Source organism: Tribolium castaneum, chromosome 1 (genome assembly GCF_031307605.1).
Source record: "Tribolium castaneum strain GA2 chromosome 1, icTriCast1.1, whole genome shotgun sequence".
NCBI classification, from domain to species: Eukaryota; Metazoa; Arthropoda; class Insecta; order Coleoptera; family Tenebrionidae; genus Tribolium; species Tribolium castaneum.
This window is the reverse complement of record NC_087394.1, coordinates 8,134,636-8,152,716: the sequence shown is the minus strand read 5'-3', so window position 1 is coordinate 8,152,716 and position 18,081 is coordinate 8,134,636. Positions and strand designations below refer to the sequence as shown.

At 32.1% G+C, this 18,081-nt stretch overlaps 2 protein-coding genes across 2 annotated transcripts; one reads left to right on the top strand and one right to left on the bottom strand.

The window, feature by feature from the left end:
- Positions 1–4,288: 4,288 nt before the first annotated feature.
- Positions 4,289–10,014, bottom strand: Pbp95 (PSEA-binding protein 95kD). Its single transcript, XM_008198861.3, has 4 exons — positions 9,688–10,014; positions 9,575–9,637; positions 8,848–9,514; positions 4,289–6,170 (listed from the first exon to the last, which is right to left on the bottom strand). The coding sequence occupies exons 1-4, from the start codon at positions 9,748–9,750 to the stop codon at positions 4,351–4,353; spliced, it is 2,613 nt and encodes an 870-aa protein (XP_008197083.1). The 5' UTR covers positions 9,751–10,014; the 3' UTR covers positions 4,289–4,350.
- Positions 10,015–10,131: 117 nt separating this feature from the next.
- RPA1 (Replication protein A1) lies at positions 10,132–16,716 on the top strand. Its single transcript, XM_965000.4, has 7 exons — positions 10,132–10,285; positions 10,335–10,567; positions 10,616–11,024; positions 14,928–15,245; positions 15,292–15,777; positions 16,199–16,393; positions 16,441–16,716. Exons 1-7 carry the CDS (start codon positions 10,253–10,255, stop codon positions 16,540–16,542), a joined length of 1,776 nt encoding a protein of 591 aa, XP_970093.1. The 5' UTR covers positions 10,132–10,252; the 3' UTR covers positions 16,543–16,716.
- Positions 16,717–18,081: the final 1,365 nt, after the last annotated feature.

Sequence of the window (18,081 nt, the reverse complement as noted above, 5' to 3'; positions counted from 1 at the left end):
AACTGTTGGAAATTTCTCGATGTCTTTTGAGACTAATTCGAAAAATAAAATGTAGTATTAACTCGTTTTTGCCTAGTAGAAGATAAACCACTCGTGAAATAATGCGTTCGATTTAAACTCAAACTCGGTAAATAAATAACTGTTAAAGCATTATTAAATAATTTACAAAGAAGTTGTAGAGAATCTTTATCTTCAATTTTATTGTTTAAATTATTATTTATTTATTCGTCGCTTGAGCTTCTTCGGGGCCGTTCAAGATAAAAATATATGACATTAAAATTTTTTTTGTTCTCTACAACCCTCTTGAATATATTTTCTGTATCTTTAACGGTGTTCGCAATGCAAAAATATGAGATAAGGCGCAAATTATTTTTTTTCTTATGTTCCTCATGAAAATTATTAATTAAAGCTCAACCTTTCTGTTTTTTTATTTTTTTCGAGCAATTAGTGGGAAGGTAAAACTTTTGAAGCGCTCTCATTTTTACTCTTCTAGTACGTATTAATTCTCTGATTGGATAAAGTGCACAGAAATGAAAAAAGGGACTTGGACACTCGACCAAGACCAAAGAAACGTAAAAATATGAAAATCGACTATTTATTAATACTTTGGTTCAACATAAACTAAAGCAACGCACCTACCCATCCGGCTCCGCTTTGACCTTAACTTTCTCATACTGTAGAATCTGCTTAAGCAGCTGCACATCGCCTTTAATCGCTTGAAACTCGCTCCCCGACTCGGACACACCTTCCGACTTCATCGATTTCAGCACAACGTTCAATTTCTCAACATCTTGCACATCTTCATGACCAACCTCCTCACCACTTGACGTCGCAACTGCACCATTAGCTTGTGCTAGCACTGGCTTAACCCTCCCATCGGGCCCCGTCATCGTCTCAATCCTTATAATATTGACATTATTTCTGGTTTTCATCAAGCGTTCAATCACACTTTTATCAACCAATCGCAGCTGCGAACTGTCCTTGCTTATTTTCGCAAGATCAGTCACGTGGATTTTTCTTCGTTTGACGGTGCCATCGTTCGGCTGGAGACTTGCTCGTTTCTTGGGAATATCGAACTGGTTCGGTTTTTCCAACGACAAAACCGCACTCCAGTCGAAAAGCGTGTCAAACCGTTTCGCAAACAACTCTCGATGGTGCAAGACTTCAGCCCGTGCTGACTCACTCAACTTCAGCAAATTCTGTTCCATGGGCCAGGCTAGTTTTGTTTTTCGGCCTTTAATCTGCTGCTTGTATTCCTTGTTTTGGATTATTAAGCGCCTTAAACCGACCAAAGTGCACAAATTAGGCGGAACTAAACCACTAACTGTCGAAAGCGAATCGTTTTTCTTCGACAAACGTTCCAAAATTTCCAAGTCTATTCCAAGTCAAAAGAGTCTCCATCTTTGGTGGATTACTTAAAGGCTAGGAACCTCTTGCCTACGTCTTCGAAACAGACTGTTAACCTCATTTGGAAGCAGATTTTGGATGGAGTGAGGTATATTACAGGGCATTTAGAAGCTACTTTGCTTTTGTGGTCAGTTTTTACGGCTGGATGTGCCATTATTACAACTTCTGCCAAGAAATAAGAACTGATTTTGAGTCACTAGTTTTTATTTTCTCATTGAAAAGTTTCAGTTAAGGATCTTTATGGTGTGATTTTTTTTTATTTTTATATGTGCACACACTAATTTATCGAGTAATTTCACCCCTCCATTTAGATCAGAATATGTCATACGATATTGTTATCAGGTTTGTCCCGTGTGAAGTTTTTAAATGTAATGTTTTTGTTAGTAAAGTGCAAATATATCATTTATTTAAAAATTTTCGTTTTATTTCCATCCTTTCACAAATACATAGATCGACAAATGAAGTAATTATTCGGAAAAAAACCGTAATTTTTCATTCCCCAACACTTATAAGACTTTTAAATGAGAAAAATTAAATTATAAATTGAGATTGTTGTACAGAAGTAAATGACAACCTCATAAAATACTCAAAAATAAACTAGCAAGAAGAAACCGTGGATTGTTCAAAATATTAGTTAAAAAAATGGATCTACAAAATCAAACTCATTCAGTGAACGTTATTCTGAAAAGTGTTCAGCTGAACGACACAAAATGCATAAGACCGAAGAATTAAAACAAAAATTTCTCTGCTAAGAGCTAATGTTTGCTTCGAAAATATTGGATTAATGGACCGATTAAGCAAATAATCGATTAATTGTTATTACCTATTCTTATTTTATAAATGCATATACTCAAGATTAATGAATTAATCATTGAACGGATTAATCAATTATCGAAATAATCGATTATTTTTAGTACTCGATTAATCGATTTATAGTAATAAAGACGAAGAAACTATTCGCAATATAAAAATCAGTTCCCTTACCGAACTTTAACCGGAATTATCTCTTTTCTGAACCACATAGTCAAACTAATATTTATGACAATATCAAAATTATTATTATTCTGAGGATACAAAAGTTTTTTGGGAATATTCGCGACCATCATACATTATTTTCTTTACTTTGAAGTGGATAGTTTGAAATATTTAAAAAATTTAAGCTTAAAAATTACAGTACAAGCTACTGCTGACAATAGTGCCTTTCCCTTTTCTTAAATAAGTTCAGCAGGGTTGTTATAATTGAGGAGCGAATGAGCGACTCCCAAAGAAATGGACAATTTGGATTTGGTTAAGCAAAAAATTGAAATTTTGAGTCTTATTTTCATATAATTTAGATTAAAAAATATTAACGGCAAAAGAAAAGAAAGAAAGAAATAGAGGATAAGTTCCGAGGTCAAATGGGTTTTCACGCTGATAAAATAAAAAAGGAGGACTTGGCAAAGATCTTATCAGGAGATTTCCTGTACTATTGTACTAAAAAAATTGTATTCATAAATTTAGTGAAACACAAAAATAACGGTTGCGTTGTTTCTAAGTAAATATTCTTGGTATTACACGTCTGTTCAAGTACGTGATATACTAATTTACAGAGAAAATATTATTTTAAATAAAAGTGATAAATTGTACCTCAGTTTTGAAAAAAATGTCCAATAACAGAGGCCCAATTAAAGGTTTCGGGGACTCTAAAGTGTGATCTAAAAAATATTCAGTCGGGGATATTTTTCAAAGTTTTTTATCCACATAAGTGGATTAGACTTTTTCCTTTATATAGGCATAATTAAAAAAAATGCTCTGTGAGAAAAAATCGAGAAAGGGTATGTTTACCGCCAACTGTGAACCTTAACTCAGCGAAAGTAGAATCTTACTTTGAAAAAAAAAAACATGGATGTAATGAATGATTCTGAGCAATCGAACTCAAAAAAAGGAACATCCATTATTTTGAGATAAAATCAAAGTTCCCCCAGGTTTTGCCTGTTCTTTTAAGGTTATATCGCAAAGTTCTCTAAATTCTAATGAGAGCATAATTAAAACTGTAGTTGATAATTTAAACAAAGGTATTTATTTGAGGCCATAAAAGACAATTTTTATAAATTCCACTTTGCCCACAAGGAGATGGATAAAGGCTCGTTTTTCGTTTTTTATTTTTTATAGAATAAAATAAGAATGATACATATGAAGTAAATAAACAACTTATCTCATGCTTATTCAAGTTAGTTTACATCTGTTAACAATAACGATTCATTCGCTCATACATTATTTTATTATTTAAAACTTTCAGTTTTTCTCCTGTATAAGGAACTTTTGACAACTGTTGGAAATTTCTCGATGTCTTTTGAGACTAATTCGAAAAATAAAATGTAGTATTAACTCGTTTTTGCCTAGTAGAAGATAAACCACTCGTGAAATAATGCGTTCGATTTAAACTCAAACTCGGTAAATAAATAACTGTTAAAGCATTATTAAATAATTTACAAAGAAGTTGTAGAGAATCTTTATCTTCAATTTTATTGTTTAAATTATTATTTATTTATTCGTCGCTTGAGCTTCTTCGGGGCCGTTCAAGATAAAAATATATGACATTAAAATTTTTTTTGTTCTCTACAACCCTCTTGAATATATTTTCTGTATCTTTAACGGTGTTCGCAATGCAAAAATATGAGATACGGCGCAAATTATTTTTTTTTCTTATGTTCCTCATGAAAATTATTAATTAAAGCTCAACTTTTCTGTTTTTGTTATTTTTTTCAAGCAATTAGTGGGAAGGTAAAACTTTTGAAGCGCTCTCATTTTTACTCTTCTAGTACGTATTAATTCTCTGATTGGATAAAGTGCACAGAAATAAAAAAAGGGACTTGGACACTCGACCAAGACCAAACAAACGTAAAAATATGAAAATCGACTATTTATTAATACTTTGGTTCAACATAAACTAAAGCAACGCACCTACCCATCCGGCTCCGCCTTGACCTTAACTTTCTCATACTGTAGAATCTGCTTAAGGAGCTGCACATCGCCTTTAATCGCTTGAAACTCGCTCCCCGACTCGGACACAGCTTCCGACTTCATCGATTTCAGCACAACGTTCAATTTCTCAACATCTTGCACATCTTCATGACCAACCTCCTCACCACTTGACGTCGCAACTGCACCATTAGCTTGTGCTAGCACTGGCTTAACCCTCCCATCGGGCCCCGTCATCGTCTCAATCCTTATAATATTGACATTATTTCTGGTTTTCATCAAGCGTTCAATCACACTTTTATCAACCAATCGCAGCTGCGAACTGTCCTTGCTTATTTTCGCAAGATCAGTCACGTGGATTTTTCTTCGTTTGACGGTGCCATCGTTCGGCTGGAGACTTGCTCGTTTTTTAGGAATATCGAACTGGTTCGGTTTTTCCAACGACAAAACCGCACTCCAGTCGAAAAGCGTGTCAAACCGTTTCGCAAACAACTCTCGATGGTGCAAGACTTCAGCCCGTGCTGACTCACTCAACTTCAGCAAGTTTTGTTCCATGGGCCAGGCTAGTTTTGTTTTTCGGCCTTTAATCTGCTGCTTGTATTCCTTGTTTTGGATTATTAAGCGCCTTAAACCGACCAAAGTGCACAAATTAGGCGGAACTAAACCACTAACTGTCGGAACTGAATCGTTTTTCTTCGACAAACGTTCCAAAATTTCCAAGTCTATATTATCCAGACGCGATTTCAACTGCAAGTCCTTTGGTATATCTAACTTAACTCCAAGAGTTGTGAGTATTTCTGCCGCATTTTCGGTCGCATCAGCAAGACTCGACTCAGAAACGAATTTATGTGATGTTGTTCCAGTGTTTCGAAACAGGTCAGTAAGTAAGGTGTCTACGTTCTTGAATTTTGATTCAGTTCGGTCGTTTTTTGCCTCACTGTGTTTATGTTCCGCTTGAAGGCTCTCTTCGATCATGGAGAGAGTGGGAATTTCGTCCGATCCCTTGTACTGTTCGGCAATAAAATTCAAAAAACTGTACTGGTCTTCACTCACTTCATTGAAGCGATGCTTCCGTTTTGGAATATCCCTGATTTCGGAATCGGGATTTTCGTGTAAAAACGTTTTAATTAACTTGTATCTCTGTCGGATTTGTGCACTGCAGCGCTTCAACCGATCAGTTAAACCGCCCCAGTTTTTCTCGCCATGTTCTTGCGCGTATTCGTAGATAATTTCATCATCTTCCGTTGTGAAAGTCCCTTTTTTTATGCTGCGTTGCAGATTAGAATTGTAGCGACTTTTCAGCTGGATTTGTGACCTATGTGGCATGAATTCGGCGCACTTTTTGAAATTCCGCCCGAATTTGTTCACAAGGATAATCAGCAGGATGTCCTCGGCCTCTGAAAATTTCCCTTTTTTGACGTGGTTTTGCGACAGGAAGTAGGTGTAGCGATGGTAGAGTTGGTGTCGGGAGCGGTTGTCGAAGTGGCAGACGACTTTGTTCCAAGGGATGAAGTTGCCGATTTTGTAACTGTCTACAACTTCTAACAGAAATGCGTCTTCGCCAGGCGTGAATTTGCTTTTTTTGAACTTGTCGCATAATTTGCTGAAGTAGTGGAGACAGGTGGTGAAGCCTGTGCGGCTGTTGTCGAGTTCTGAGGCTATCAGGTCCCAGTTTTGGTAAGAGTGGCGTTTTGCGATTGTTTCGAGTTTTTTGTTTTCCTCGTCAGACCAGTCTGATTTGTTTATTTGGGGGTGGATTAGCGTGTGCCAAACGGACTGGCATTCCAGTGGAGTGTGTTTATCTGGAAAAAAAACTTATTTGTTTGGCAAAACTACACAATTAAAAAACAATAATTATAATCAGTAAAGGTGTTGTAACTCTATAAGTAATTTTATCATTAAACGAGATTACTCAGAGGATATTTAATATTCGTGTAAGAACTATTTATTCGTCTTATCTTATAATAGTTATAACTAAGTGAAACCAATCCGTTTCAGAGGAATTAAAAAATAAAAATACTGATACTTTATAATGATGATTTAAAAAACTTGACGTTCTAATTTTTTTTCGACTTTAGTATCAGACTTACGGTTAATTATTCTACCGATACACCGTTTATTCTACCGTTTGTGGAAAAATCAAAATAACTTAATAATTTAATAATAACTTCTCAATTCTTTTCTTGAACTCCATTCTTTTGGAACCTATCTTTCTTTTTTAACGACTTCTCTTCTTTTTCTTTCTTCTACCTTTATTATTTTCTTAACTTGTCAATATTTATATTTTTTTTTTTCAAACTTTATTAGCATTCTACTCCTCTTCAACTCATTTTTTTAATTTTGGTTTTCTTTTTTAATAATTTTCTTCTATTTTTTAATCAACATTTAATCTACTATCATTTTCTCCAGTCTTTCTTCGGTTATCTCTTTTTTAATCTATGCCACCATATTCTTTTTTCTCTTTTTAGCACTTTCTACCATCTAGTCATCATTATTCTTTAGCATCCTCTTTTTTATAAATTATTTAAATTAAAATTAAAAATAGTTGTATTTTCATTAAAAAAACTATTAAACACAGAGAATGTTAATTGATGTAGAATTACATTCTCCTACATTTAGTAAAGAAAAAGAAAAGCATTCGATTTGGAAACATTTAGTTATAGGTACTTGAAACCCCAAATTTTGGAGTACGTTGGCGTTTGCTGACTTTTTAAAAATTTTTAAAAACGCCAAAAAAAGATCTAAACTTTACCTTTCAAATACCTAAACACGTTTTCAAAATATTTTACTATGTTTAAGTTATCAATTTTTGAAGGACAAGTTTCAAAGTGTAAATATCTCGAAACAGTTAAACTTTATGGAAACTAGATTAGGAAAAGTCCCTTAGAATAACTGGAGCTCCTAATCCAAAAACACCATAACACAACAAAGTTGCTATCGACTTCTTTGTCACTCCCTTTTATTTTTGAATTTTTTATTTATCACTTAGTTGAGAGTAGTTATAATAATTTTTGTCAGTCGTTTTAAATCACGTTTTGAATTCATAATTTTAGGATATTTTCAACTATTATAAGACTAAGAATGTGCCGAAAAGGCATTATTGTTTACTTAGGTAGATAGATAGATTTGAAATAAAAATAATTAAAAGAAGAATGTTGATACTGACTTTTTTTTCTAAGGAATGTAAATTTGAATTTTTTGATATCGATGGAATTTTTTCAAAAAGGTTGTAGAAACAGAATACGATTACATAGCCCACTGTGAGCCAAAACGCCATTCCCAGAATCTGTTAATTTTCCAAATATCTTTTTTTATATTTGATTTTTACCAAATTACTTTGCGAGGATTGTTATTTTTATAATTACCCTAATAATTTTTTTTCTACAATGTAGTCTATTCTTACGCTAAAAAAGTATTCGTTATCTTATTTCAAATTTGATTTTTTCCAGGTTTATTTCTCTACTTGAAATTCAGGGATAAACACATTTTTATCAGTTCTACAACAAACAAAATTTCATTCGAAAATATCCATTTTTAATTTTTTCAGTAAAATCTGAAATGTTCAAATTTTTTACATACTTCCTAGACCATTTTATTTTTAATGAAGTTTTGTGAGATAGTGGACATTTATGTACCCTAAACATCTGGCAGTTTTCAGCTTAAAAATTCTGACTTTAATGGATTATAAGCCGTTTTAAATCACTTTTTTTAAACAAATGCATTGTCAAAAAACAAAATAATAATTTGAAAACTAGTAAACAAATGTTACATAGGTATGTATAGAAATACAGATCGATGCAGAATGATATTCTCCTTCATCTAGTGAAGAAAAAAATAAGGCATTCTATTTGAAAAAATCGACTTTTGAGCACTTGAAGTTCTCGAAACATAACATGTAAAAATTTAGGGTTTATTACTTTTTTCGGAATTTGAGAACGTCAAAAGAAAGATATTAAAAAATTATAACGATTGAACTTAAGTCTAGGAAAAACTCATAAAACTCCCTCAGAATAATTTGAGCAATCTAGAACACAATAAAAAACATAAAAAACTTGGTGCTAAATAAACAAAGTTGGAATGAAAATTTAAACTTTTTGGACATTGTTCCAGTGCGAATTTTTCATAAATTTGTTTAAGATGTTTAAGATTCCAAATTACATTTTTTTCTTTACTATTTATTATTTAATATTTTTTATTTAATTTATTTTAATAATATTAAAAATATTTAATTATTTAATATTTTTATTTAATTTTAAGTCAATTTAGTAAATTTACTTTCCCGCATAGAATAACATTTTTGCAAATTGTAGACTATTGTAAGGCTAATGTGCTAATCTGTACACGTTACAGCTTTGAAATAAAAGAATTTGATTCAATTTTGAAAAAAACTACGTCAGTTCATGCTCATATCATTTGATTTTTTCCAAATATTTTAGCTTGTATTTTTAGAAAAACCTTTGTCCTCACGATGGTCCTCACCTTTCAAAAAAGTCTCAGACACTTTGTACCAATTAATATTCTCGTTTGAGTTCAGTGGCGGAATTTTCTCATCATTTTTAACTCTTTCCAGTTCTTCTTTCAAATGAACAATTTCTTCTATCTTACTTTCGTCTTCTCCCTCCGATACTTTCGCCTTCAGTGCGTTTATCTTGGACATAATTTCCATCTGCCTACTTATGTTATAATTGCATCTAACTGCATTGTACAACCTATCAAACTCTATCGGCGTCCACTGTGGTGATGGCACCAAATCATAAACACTCAACTCATTCCTCGCACGCTTTTTAACAGCTTCCTCATTAAGGGGCGACGGAAAAAATTTCCTGTCCTTAAAATACGGTGCTGCAAGTTTCCAAATGTACGTCTGGTGCAATCCTTGTTTCGGCTCTGAGTTTTTTAAAATGTTGTTTTTGTCACAAAGCTCTACTTCACACTGCTGCAAGAGATCTTGCACTTTTTTCTGGAGCTTTAAAAGTTGGATGTTTCTCGACCGGTTTAGGACAAGCAGTCGTTTCAGCTCAGGGTCAGTGCATGAGTCTATCACTTGTTTTTCGTCTTCTGTTAACGTAAGACTTGGTAATTGACCGCTAGTAGGTTCCTCAAGTTGATAATTCACTTTCTCTTCTCTTAATTCTTCTTCAAATTCCTACAAACAAAAAAGGGGGATAAAGACGTGTCTAAGTGTTTAAATCATCATCTTTTATACCAAATCACTTGTGTCGTCCTGTTTGAAGTCAACGAAATCTTGAAATTCCACTTGAAAACTTTGCTGAAACGGTTATCTTTATTTTGGAGACTTGTATCTTTTAATTGACTTACTTGAAACGACTTTTGATTTTTTATAAAATCGTTCATCTTCTTAAGGTCTTGTTCGTCTTCCATTGTTACGAATTTAATTTTTTTACCACACAAAGACAACACCGACAAAATTAGCTAACCTCAAAAATTTTAGGGTTTAAATGTAGTCAATTAGACTCGCCCGGGTATCAAATAATATTATTAACTTTTGATAACAATCACTTTAAACACACACAGCATTTTGTTTACTTTTTTGTTGGTATTTTTGTAAAAAACAACAATAAACAATTTTTTACTTTCGGACGAATGCTCGGCTCACAGTGTGGCTCATTCACCCGAATTCTTCCACCGCTCCATATAATGATTTTAATTGTAGTTTTTGTTTTATTACAATTCTTAGGTGTCGGCAAGTACAAATGAACACATCCTGTGTGTTAAAAACTTAAATAATAATTAATTAAGTTAGTAAATACAAATTCGGACGAAAGAAGTTTCGGGAGTTAACCGAAGCCCGCCAAAATTGTCACTTAACCAAACATTTTTTGCGTATGTTCTGTGGTGAAACATTTTGTAATAATTCGTGAAAATGAAGGATAAACTAACAGCGGGCGCTTTATTGGTACATACGTACGATATTACACAGCAAATGCTCACAATTACCATTTTAGCGCATTATGAAAGGCCAGGAGGTGGAGGAGCCCCTAGTTCAGGTGCTCGTGAGTAAGAAAATATCGTCACGGTCCGCAGAGACCGAACGTTACAGAATATGGGCATCTGACGGTGACTACTCTATTACTTACGGTATTTTGACCCTTCCTCCTGGCAAACCAGTTGAAGATTTTTCCATAATAAAATTGAAAAAGTTTGTCAAAAGTGAAATAAGCAACGCTAAAGGGCCCCAGTAAGTCTTGCCACTTAACTTTGGTATTAATATCACGGTAATTTGTAGAAAAATACTTCTCATAATAGATTCAGAAATTGTCACACCTGGTCATCAAATTGGTGTAAAAATTGGCGAACCTGTCACTTTAACTGATGAAATTATCGCTAGTGAAACTTCATCAACTCCAAAAGTTTCAACCTCTGAACCACCCGTGAAACAACCCAAGTCTGAACAATCAACGTCCTTGAACCAGTCTATTTCTGAGACTAGAGTTTTGAATCAAATTAATGCCCTCACCCCTTATCACAACAAGTGGGTGATTAAGGCAAGAGTCACCAATAAGTCTGATATGCGGACTTGGTCGAATTCGAGAGGCGAAGGCAAGTTGTTCAGTTTTGATCTTATGGACGACAGTGGCGAAATTAGATGTACGGCCTTTAGGGACATGGCTGATAAATACTTCAATTATTTACAGGTAGGTAAGAGACGAAGGGGCGAGTAATATAACTCGAGAATTTACTATACTTTTTCTACAACTCCGACTTAATAATAAAAAATCAAAACATCGTTGAAAAAATTGATTCGGGTCGTTTCGGGTTTCTTCGCGTGGCTTACAGCCAATGAAAAAGCTGTGTTTCTGGGCGGAGTTTTAATATCACAACTCACTGTCTTATTGCCTTACAGGAGCTTGTCAAGACTAAAAAATGTATGAAAAGAATAGCGTACAAGTAGAGAACAGTTAATTACTAGAAACAAAAATTTCAAAACAGAACGGACAGTCACGATCAAAAAGAATGTAACTTCTTTAAACTTGGCCGGCTAGCAAGTCCAAACCGCAATAATAAATCTTTTGAGTGTTCGGATGTTTGTTAGGCTTAGAATTATATTTCGTGTGCTTTTAGCTTTGTATCATTAAGGCTATTTTATTCGTATAAATTCATAAATGTAATTAATTTACTCAAAATTATTACACTTTGCACTTATTTGCACTTTATTGAAATTTTTTGTAGTAACTGCATAGTATTCTTAAACGGACCTAATGAAATAAAAAACAATGTGCCATTAAAGTAGTTGAAAATTTTGCAGATTTTAATGTAATTTTTCTAAAAAGAAAGTATTGCAGACTAACCCTTTAAACCGTATTGTTTCCTCCTTTACTTTCGGGAAATCCATTTTAATTTCTTTACGAGACAAACAATAATTGTGTAAGAATATGGATAAAACGTCACTTTTTTTTATAAATATAAAAATTATATAATCTTTGAGGTAACTATAATTATAAGGTGGAAAATAGAAGTTTGTCTAATTCATTGGTTTTTGTTACGACTTCGTCACTTCTAGTTTTTTTCTGGTGCATTTTTAAGGTCCAATCGCTGAAACTTAAAAGTTCCTATAACAAAAAATTGTTTAACCATTTTTCACGAGATGTGTCTTTTTTGACTTTAATTAGCGGAGACGACACTTTTGCAACATTAACAAATATAAATATGTTGTACAAAACAATTAAGGAACTTGCAAATTTGACAAAATATAAATGAGCAATAGTCGATACCGTTGGTAAGGAAAACAAATAAAATATATATTCCAAATCAAAAAAACAAGTTACCTTAAAAGAAGCCAACTTTATTTTATCACCACACGAGAGTTTGGCCGTCACTTTTGAATCACTCTGTATACAAATGTCTTAGACGCTTTTTAATTTTTAATTGGTATTTGGCCGTTTTATTACGATATTCGACTGTCTAGCAGAGAGGAAGTGACATAAAGTTTTATATAAAAAAATGTAGGTTATATGTTATGAGGAGTAAAAGTGATACTTTATATGGCGAAACCGGACATTTATTTCTCCGAACGTAGTGAGGTAAATAATTTAACTGAGCGACATAAACTCGTTTTTACTTCTAATAACATAATTTTTAAGAAAATTTGCGCAATAATTGAGTTTTTGCTGAATAAACTTTTAGAATAGTGAAATTTTTGGTTATTTTCGGTCAAATTTGGTGATTTTTTTATCTAGTTTAAAAAAAACTGGATGAAAAACTTGATTTTTTGTCTAAAAACGTGTTTAAATGTACGAAGCTTCTAAAAATAATTTTATTTTTGACATGTTTCTCTGATTTATTTGATTAGTTATTGAGAAACTTTTTGCAATTACTGAGTTTTTGCTGAATAAATGCTTATAAAAGGTAATTTTTTGGTCATTTTTGACCAAATTTGGTGATTTTTTCGTACGAGTTTACTAAAAACAAGAAAAAGCTTGATTTTTGGTCTAAAAACGTGTTTAAATCCTCATAACTTTGGAAGAATTTTATTTTTGACAATTCTGTGATTTATTGGCTTACTTTTTAAGAAATTTTGCGCAATAATTGAGTTTTTACTAAGCAAACGCTTAGAAAAAACAAATTTTTGGTCATTTTCGACCAAATTTGATGACTTTTTCGTTATCGTATAATGAAAATAGAAGAAAAATTTAATTATTAAAATCAAGTTAAAATACGTAATTGTTTTTTTTGCTATTCTCTTTTAGTCTGTATTTTTCTATTTTTTTTGTGAGTTGTGAGTTTTGTCTGAGTTTTAAAGTGAAGAAGTTATGATCTTTATTAAAAATCTTTTTTGGTTTGTATTTCTGTTTTCTGTTTGTGTTATAGGTATTGCTGTAAGTTTTGTGTTGTTTGATTTTGTTTTTCTATAATTTTATAAAGTTTGTCCTACATGAATTAGGTAATAATTGGCAGTTTTTATTAAATGTCGGTTGTGATTTTTTTTGTCTTTAAGTTTACTGTTTAATATTATAAACTTCATTTGTGTTATTAAAAGCTAGATGGCCTAGATATGTTTTGTATTTTTTTATCGATAGTTGTGAAATTTTGCATATTATACGTTGTTTGTTGGTTTTTGGTTTTGGTTCTAATATTTTTTTCGATGGAACTATCGAAGCGAAGGCTCCATTTAAACTGATATACTATAACTTGAAGGGCTTAAATTAGCAATGTTGTATTAAAATAAGTCGTTTTGAAAAAAAAAACGTCATAACTACAAAAAACTGATTACTAAGAATAAAACCAAGAATTTATAGTGATGTGAGGCAAATGTCGTTAGTAAAAATCTAGTAATGGTTGTTAATAATTTAAATTAAATATAAACAAAGTTACGAGTTATTGATAACGTCACTTGGCGATTATATTAATGATTTCGATAACTTGTATTTAAATTGTAAGAAAAAAAATCTTAAAATAAATTAACATTTATCAAAATTACGAGTACCTATTTAGTTTGTCGCCAGCTCCTGTAGTAGAGATATGATTGGATCAATTATAAAAATACACAAAATACTTGTGTTATTGGTAAATGTTTAAAAATTATCTGTTTATTTGGTTTTAAATTTATTCGATTTACGTTAAAGATTGTCTAATTGTTTAGATTGGTAGAACAGGAATCTATAGATTTTCAGGGTTGTTCAGTGCGTGTTATTAGGTTGATAATATTAATATATTAATGCTTTACAGATTTTGCATCGTGTCATTTTTTACGATTTTCTCAAATGCCAGAATTTTAATTTAGTTTTTTTATAACTTCGTCCTTATAGGTATTAATAATTCACATGTTCCTAGTGAGGAATTGTAGTCGTCTGTTTTTTTCCTATAAGTATGTGTTTTTTCTTTTTTATATACGTGTGAAGTCGAGCGTGTTTAAAAAAATATTAGCAAAAAATAGAAAACGATTTGTTTTTAAAAATTTATTACACCATTGTGTAATTAAATCTAATCATTTTTGTAAATAAATTAAAAAATGAGATATTATTAACAGAAGTTTTATTTACTTTTTAAAATACAAATGAAGTTTAAGAATTTATTGTGTAAGAATATGAGAGAAGCACAATTCTGGAGTAGAAGCATGTGGTGTTAACATACGAAAAGTGTGAAGAATTAAAAACTCTAGTGTTTGTAAAAGTAGCACTAGATTGTGCCCTTTAGACAAAAAGTACTGATCGTCAGGCCCCCGATTATTAAAAAAATTGACATATAAAAGTGACATCACAATTTTTTTCTTGAACTTTTTGAGACAACTCCAATTTTTTCACCATAATTTTGGCATTTTTTTTGATTTTTTTTTGTTCTTGACCAGTTTGCGTTAATGAAGTTGATTGGTTTTGATAATGGACGTTTCTAATAATGAATGTTTTACGATTTGACCAATCATGCCAATGAATGTTTCTGGAGATGCACTGTTCTGTGATTGCATGCTAGTTCTGGACTTGAATATTGAAGTTCGTACACTTTTTTTAAACTAGTTAATTAAGTGAACTGAAAAATTTGAGACTTTAAAATTAGATCGAATCCAAAAAAAAAAAAAACACAACGAAGTGATCTTGTTCCAGGTTGATAAAGTTTACTACATAAGCAAATGCCAACTCAAGGCAGCTAACAAACAATTCAACACCCTCAAAAATGAGTACGAAATGACCATTGGGAACGAGACTATCATTGAAGAGTGCCTCACTGATGATGGCCACGTCCCACAGGTCAAATACAACTTCGTACCAATTTCAGCCCTTGCTGAAAAAGAGGTTGGTAATTTAGTGGACGTGATAGGCATTTGTAAAGAAGCGTCCGAAGTACAGACCTTCACTTCGAAATCGACCAACCGCGAACTGCGCAAGCGCGAAATTACGCTTGTCGACCAATCAAAAACTTCGGTAAGCGTCACATGACTCGTTTCGCCCAATCATCGGAGTTTTACAGATTGCGTTGACTTTGTGGGGTAGTCAAGCCGATTCGTTCGATGCCACGAATAACCCGGTTGTCGTCATCAAGGGGGCTAAAGTGGGTGAATTCGGGGGTGGAAAAAATTTATCAACCCTTATGAGCAGTCAGATTAAGTTGAATCCAGATATTCCCGAATGCCACCGAATTAAGGGTTGGTACGATTCTGAGGGACAGTACGATGCAATGACGAATTTGAGCGAAAGGGTTGGAGGAGTTGGGAGTTTTCAGACGGCGTGGATGAGCTTGAAGGAGGTGCAAGATAAAGGGTTGGGTCATTCGGAAAAGGGCGATTATTTTCAAGTTAAAGCAACGATTTTATTGGTGCGGTCGGAAAATGCGCTGTATAAAGCGTGTCCGACTGACGATTGCAATAAAAAAGTTGTGGATTTGGAGAATGGGATGTACAGGTGTGAGAAATGTTGTCGTGAATTTCCTAATTTCAAGTATCGGTTGCTTGTATCGGTGAGTTTTTTTTTGTTACATTTTTATTCTTACATTTATTTGTATCAAAAGTAATACATTGTTTATGAGCATTTATTATACAAGATGATAAAGATGTTTCTACACGATCTTTATCGTCGTGTATAAGACATTTTTTGGGTAGCGGGACTACGGATATCTAAAGGTTAGGAACGAAACGACGTACAAATAAACCGTTCCCGTCCTCCATAGTTTCGTTAATGTCCCCAGAGAGCGCAATTGTTCCATTAGAGTCTAAGTTTTCAGAGCAATAAATTTGAATAAATGGTTGTATTTGTATAACGGTATAGATGACATAAACTTAATGCAAAAATTTAATCGTAAACTATATTTAAAAAAAAACAGTACATTAAACAGAAGGTTAATGCGCTCGTTTAACAGACAACAATTTTTTTATTTGTAGATGAACATTGGCGATTTTAGCGGTAATCAGTGGGTGAGTGTTTTTTCGTCAGAAGCAGAGAAAATTCTAGGAAAGACTGCGCAAGAAATTGGTCTCACTATGCGAGATGATTCTGAAGCTGGCACTGCTATTTTCCAGGCGGCTAATTTCAAACAGTTTATTTTTAAATGCAGAGCCAAAATGGAAAATTATAATGTAAAAAGTGTGTTTTTTTAGATTTCCTTCTTTATTTATTTTTTCAGGATGAACAACGGTTGAAAATTGTTGTTGTTAAAGTGGATCCAGTTAATTATGAAGAGTATAATGGTTATTTGTGCGAACAAATTGAAGCATTAATGGTGTAAATTTAATCCACTTTCTACATGATCATTGTTTAAGTTTTTATGTAATACCAGTGAATTTAGCTTTTCTTTATATTCTTTAATTACAATAAGCTGATTGTTGAATGGCATTGCTTTTTTACAACCGTTTCGATTTTTATTAATATACTGATTCTGAATACATTATCATTTTTTCAATTGTTTTTTATTCTTCCCTTGATCCCTTTGTGGTTAATTTTGAAAATTTTTCCTTGCGTGTGGCTTAATGAGACTACAGAAAATTTTGTGTTGTAGAAAAAAAGATTAATTTTATTTTATGTGGTTTTAAATAATGTGATGTAAATTTGCGCAATATATCTAACTGCATTAAGAAATTAGAAAATTTATTAATATTTAAAAATTGGTAAAAGTCAAAACAAAGTGTAGGTAAAAGTTTTAATTTTAATTGAATGGACGTATGACTCAGTGATATAACTTGTTTACCTTTTGCACTTTTCATCACTTATTTTTACCAGGGTGAAACATTACTTAAATTCAATTTAAACCTTTATCCCTTTTAGAACAAAATACATAAGACGACTTTTTATCGCACGAAAGAGTTTAGAGCACGACAAGCTTTCAGGAGTACTCTAAAAAAATGATTGCGAGAGTAGGTCTTACAAACAAATATAATATGCGATTTTTTCCACTTTGTTTTAATTTTTATCATAAAAAAAAGTTGTATTTAGGGAGTTTTGTACAGTGTTAAAACGATTAAAAATGATAACAATTAAAATTAAAAATACGTATTATTGACAAACAGACTGATCCATTTATTTATTGCACAAAATTCTAATAACAAAAAGCAGCGCAAATAAAATAAATACATTCTCCAAGTTATTCTCTCGTATAATAGATTAGATCCTGTCTTTTTAAAAAAATCTCGTTTCATTTAAAATTTTAAAAAGATTTGTCTCTCATTCATTTCCATAGCCGTTGCTTGATCTGAAATCTCCATTCTTGATTAGATTCTGAATTTTTAACATATTTATTTAGATTCGTTTATAAAAATACTTCGCTAATTGCTGTAGATTCTTCTTAGAATTATTTTGTAGGCGATTCCCCGTTGCATCTTCAAAATTCTTTTAAAAATTTCGCTTAGAATTTTTCTTGGTTACCTACTCTTTAGTCTTATTTCCGTACTACTTCTCATTCCTTCTAGATTTTTTAAGATTCCACTTAAATTTTTTCTCAAGGTGCCTTTAGATTATTTTATAGTAAATGTATTATCGAAATCGTTTATAAATGCTTCTTTATATGCTCCTTTACAAACAATAATTATTTTTTGGTAATTTTTTTTAGAAACATTTTTTATAATTTTTTTTCTAGAAATTCTCTTTTAGATTCTACCCTGCGTCTTTTCCAAATTTTTTTACTCTTTCATTTAAAATTGGTCGTGATTATTCTTTGGCATTGTTTCTGTACTCTTCTCTGTTTCATTTGAAGGTAAATATTTTCTAATTTTCTAATAAAGACGTCTTTAGATCTAAAATTCGTATTCTTCTTTAGAAAATAATCTTCTAG

Excerpts from the sequence above, each read along its gene's own strand:
- Pbp95 (XM_008198861.3), bottom strand. The coding sequence starts at position 9,750 with ATGGAAGACGAACAAGACCTTAAGAAGATGAACGATTTTATAAAAAAT. Across the intron at positions 9,638-9,687 it reads AAAATCAAAAGTCGTTTCAA|CAAAGTTTTCAAGTGGAATT; the intron begins GTAAGTCAATTA and ends TAACCGTTTCAG. Across the intron at positions 9,515-9,574 it reads AGGACGACACAAGTGATTTG|GAATTTGAAGAAGAATTAAG; the intron begins GTATAAAAGATG and ends TTTTGTTTGTAG.
- RPA1 (XM_965000.4), top strand. The coding sequence starts at position 10,253 with ATGAAGGATAAACTAACAGCGGGCGCTTTATTG. Across the intron at positions 10,568-10,615 it reads AGCAACGCTAAAGGGCCCCA|AAAAATACTTCTCATAATAG; the intron begins GTAAGTCTTGCC and ends GGTAATTTGTAG. Across the intron at positions 11,025-14,927 it reads AATACTTCAATTATTTACAG|GTTGATAAAGTTTACTACAT; the intron begins GTAGGTAAGAGA and ends ATCTTGTTCCAG.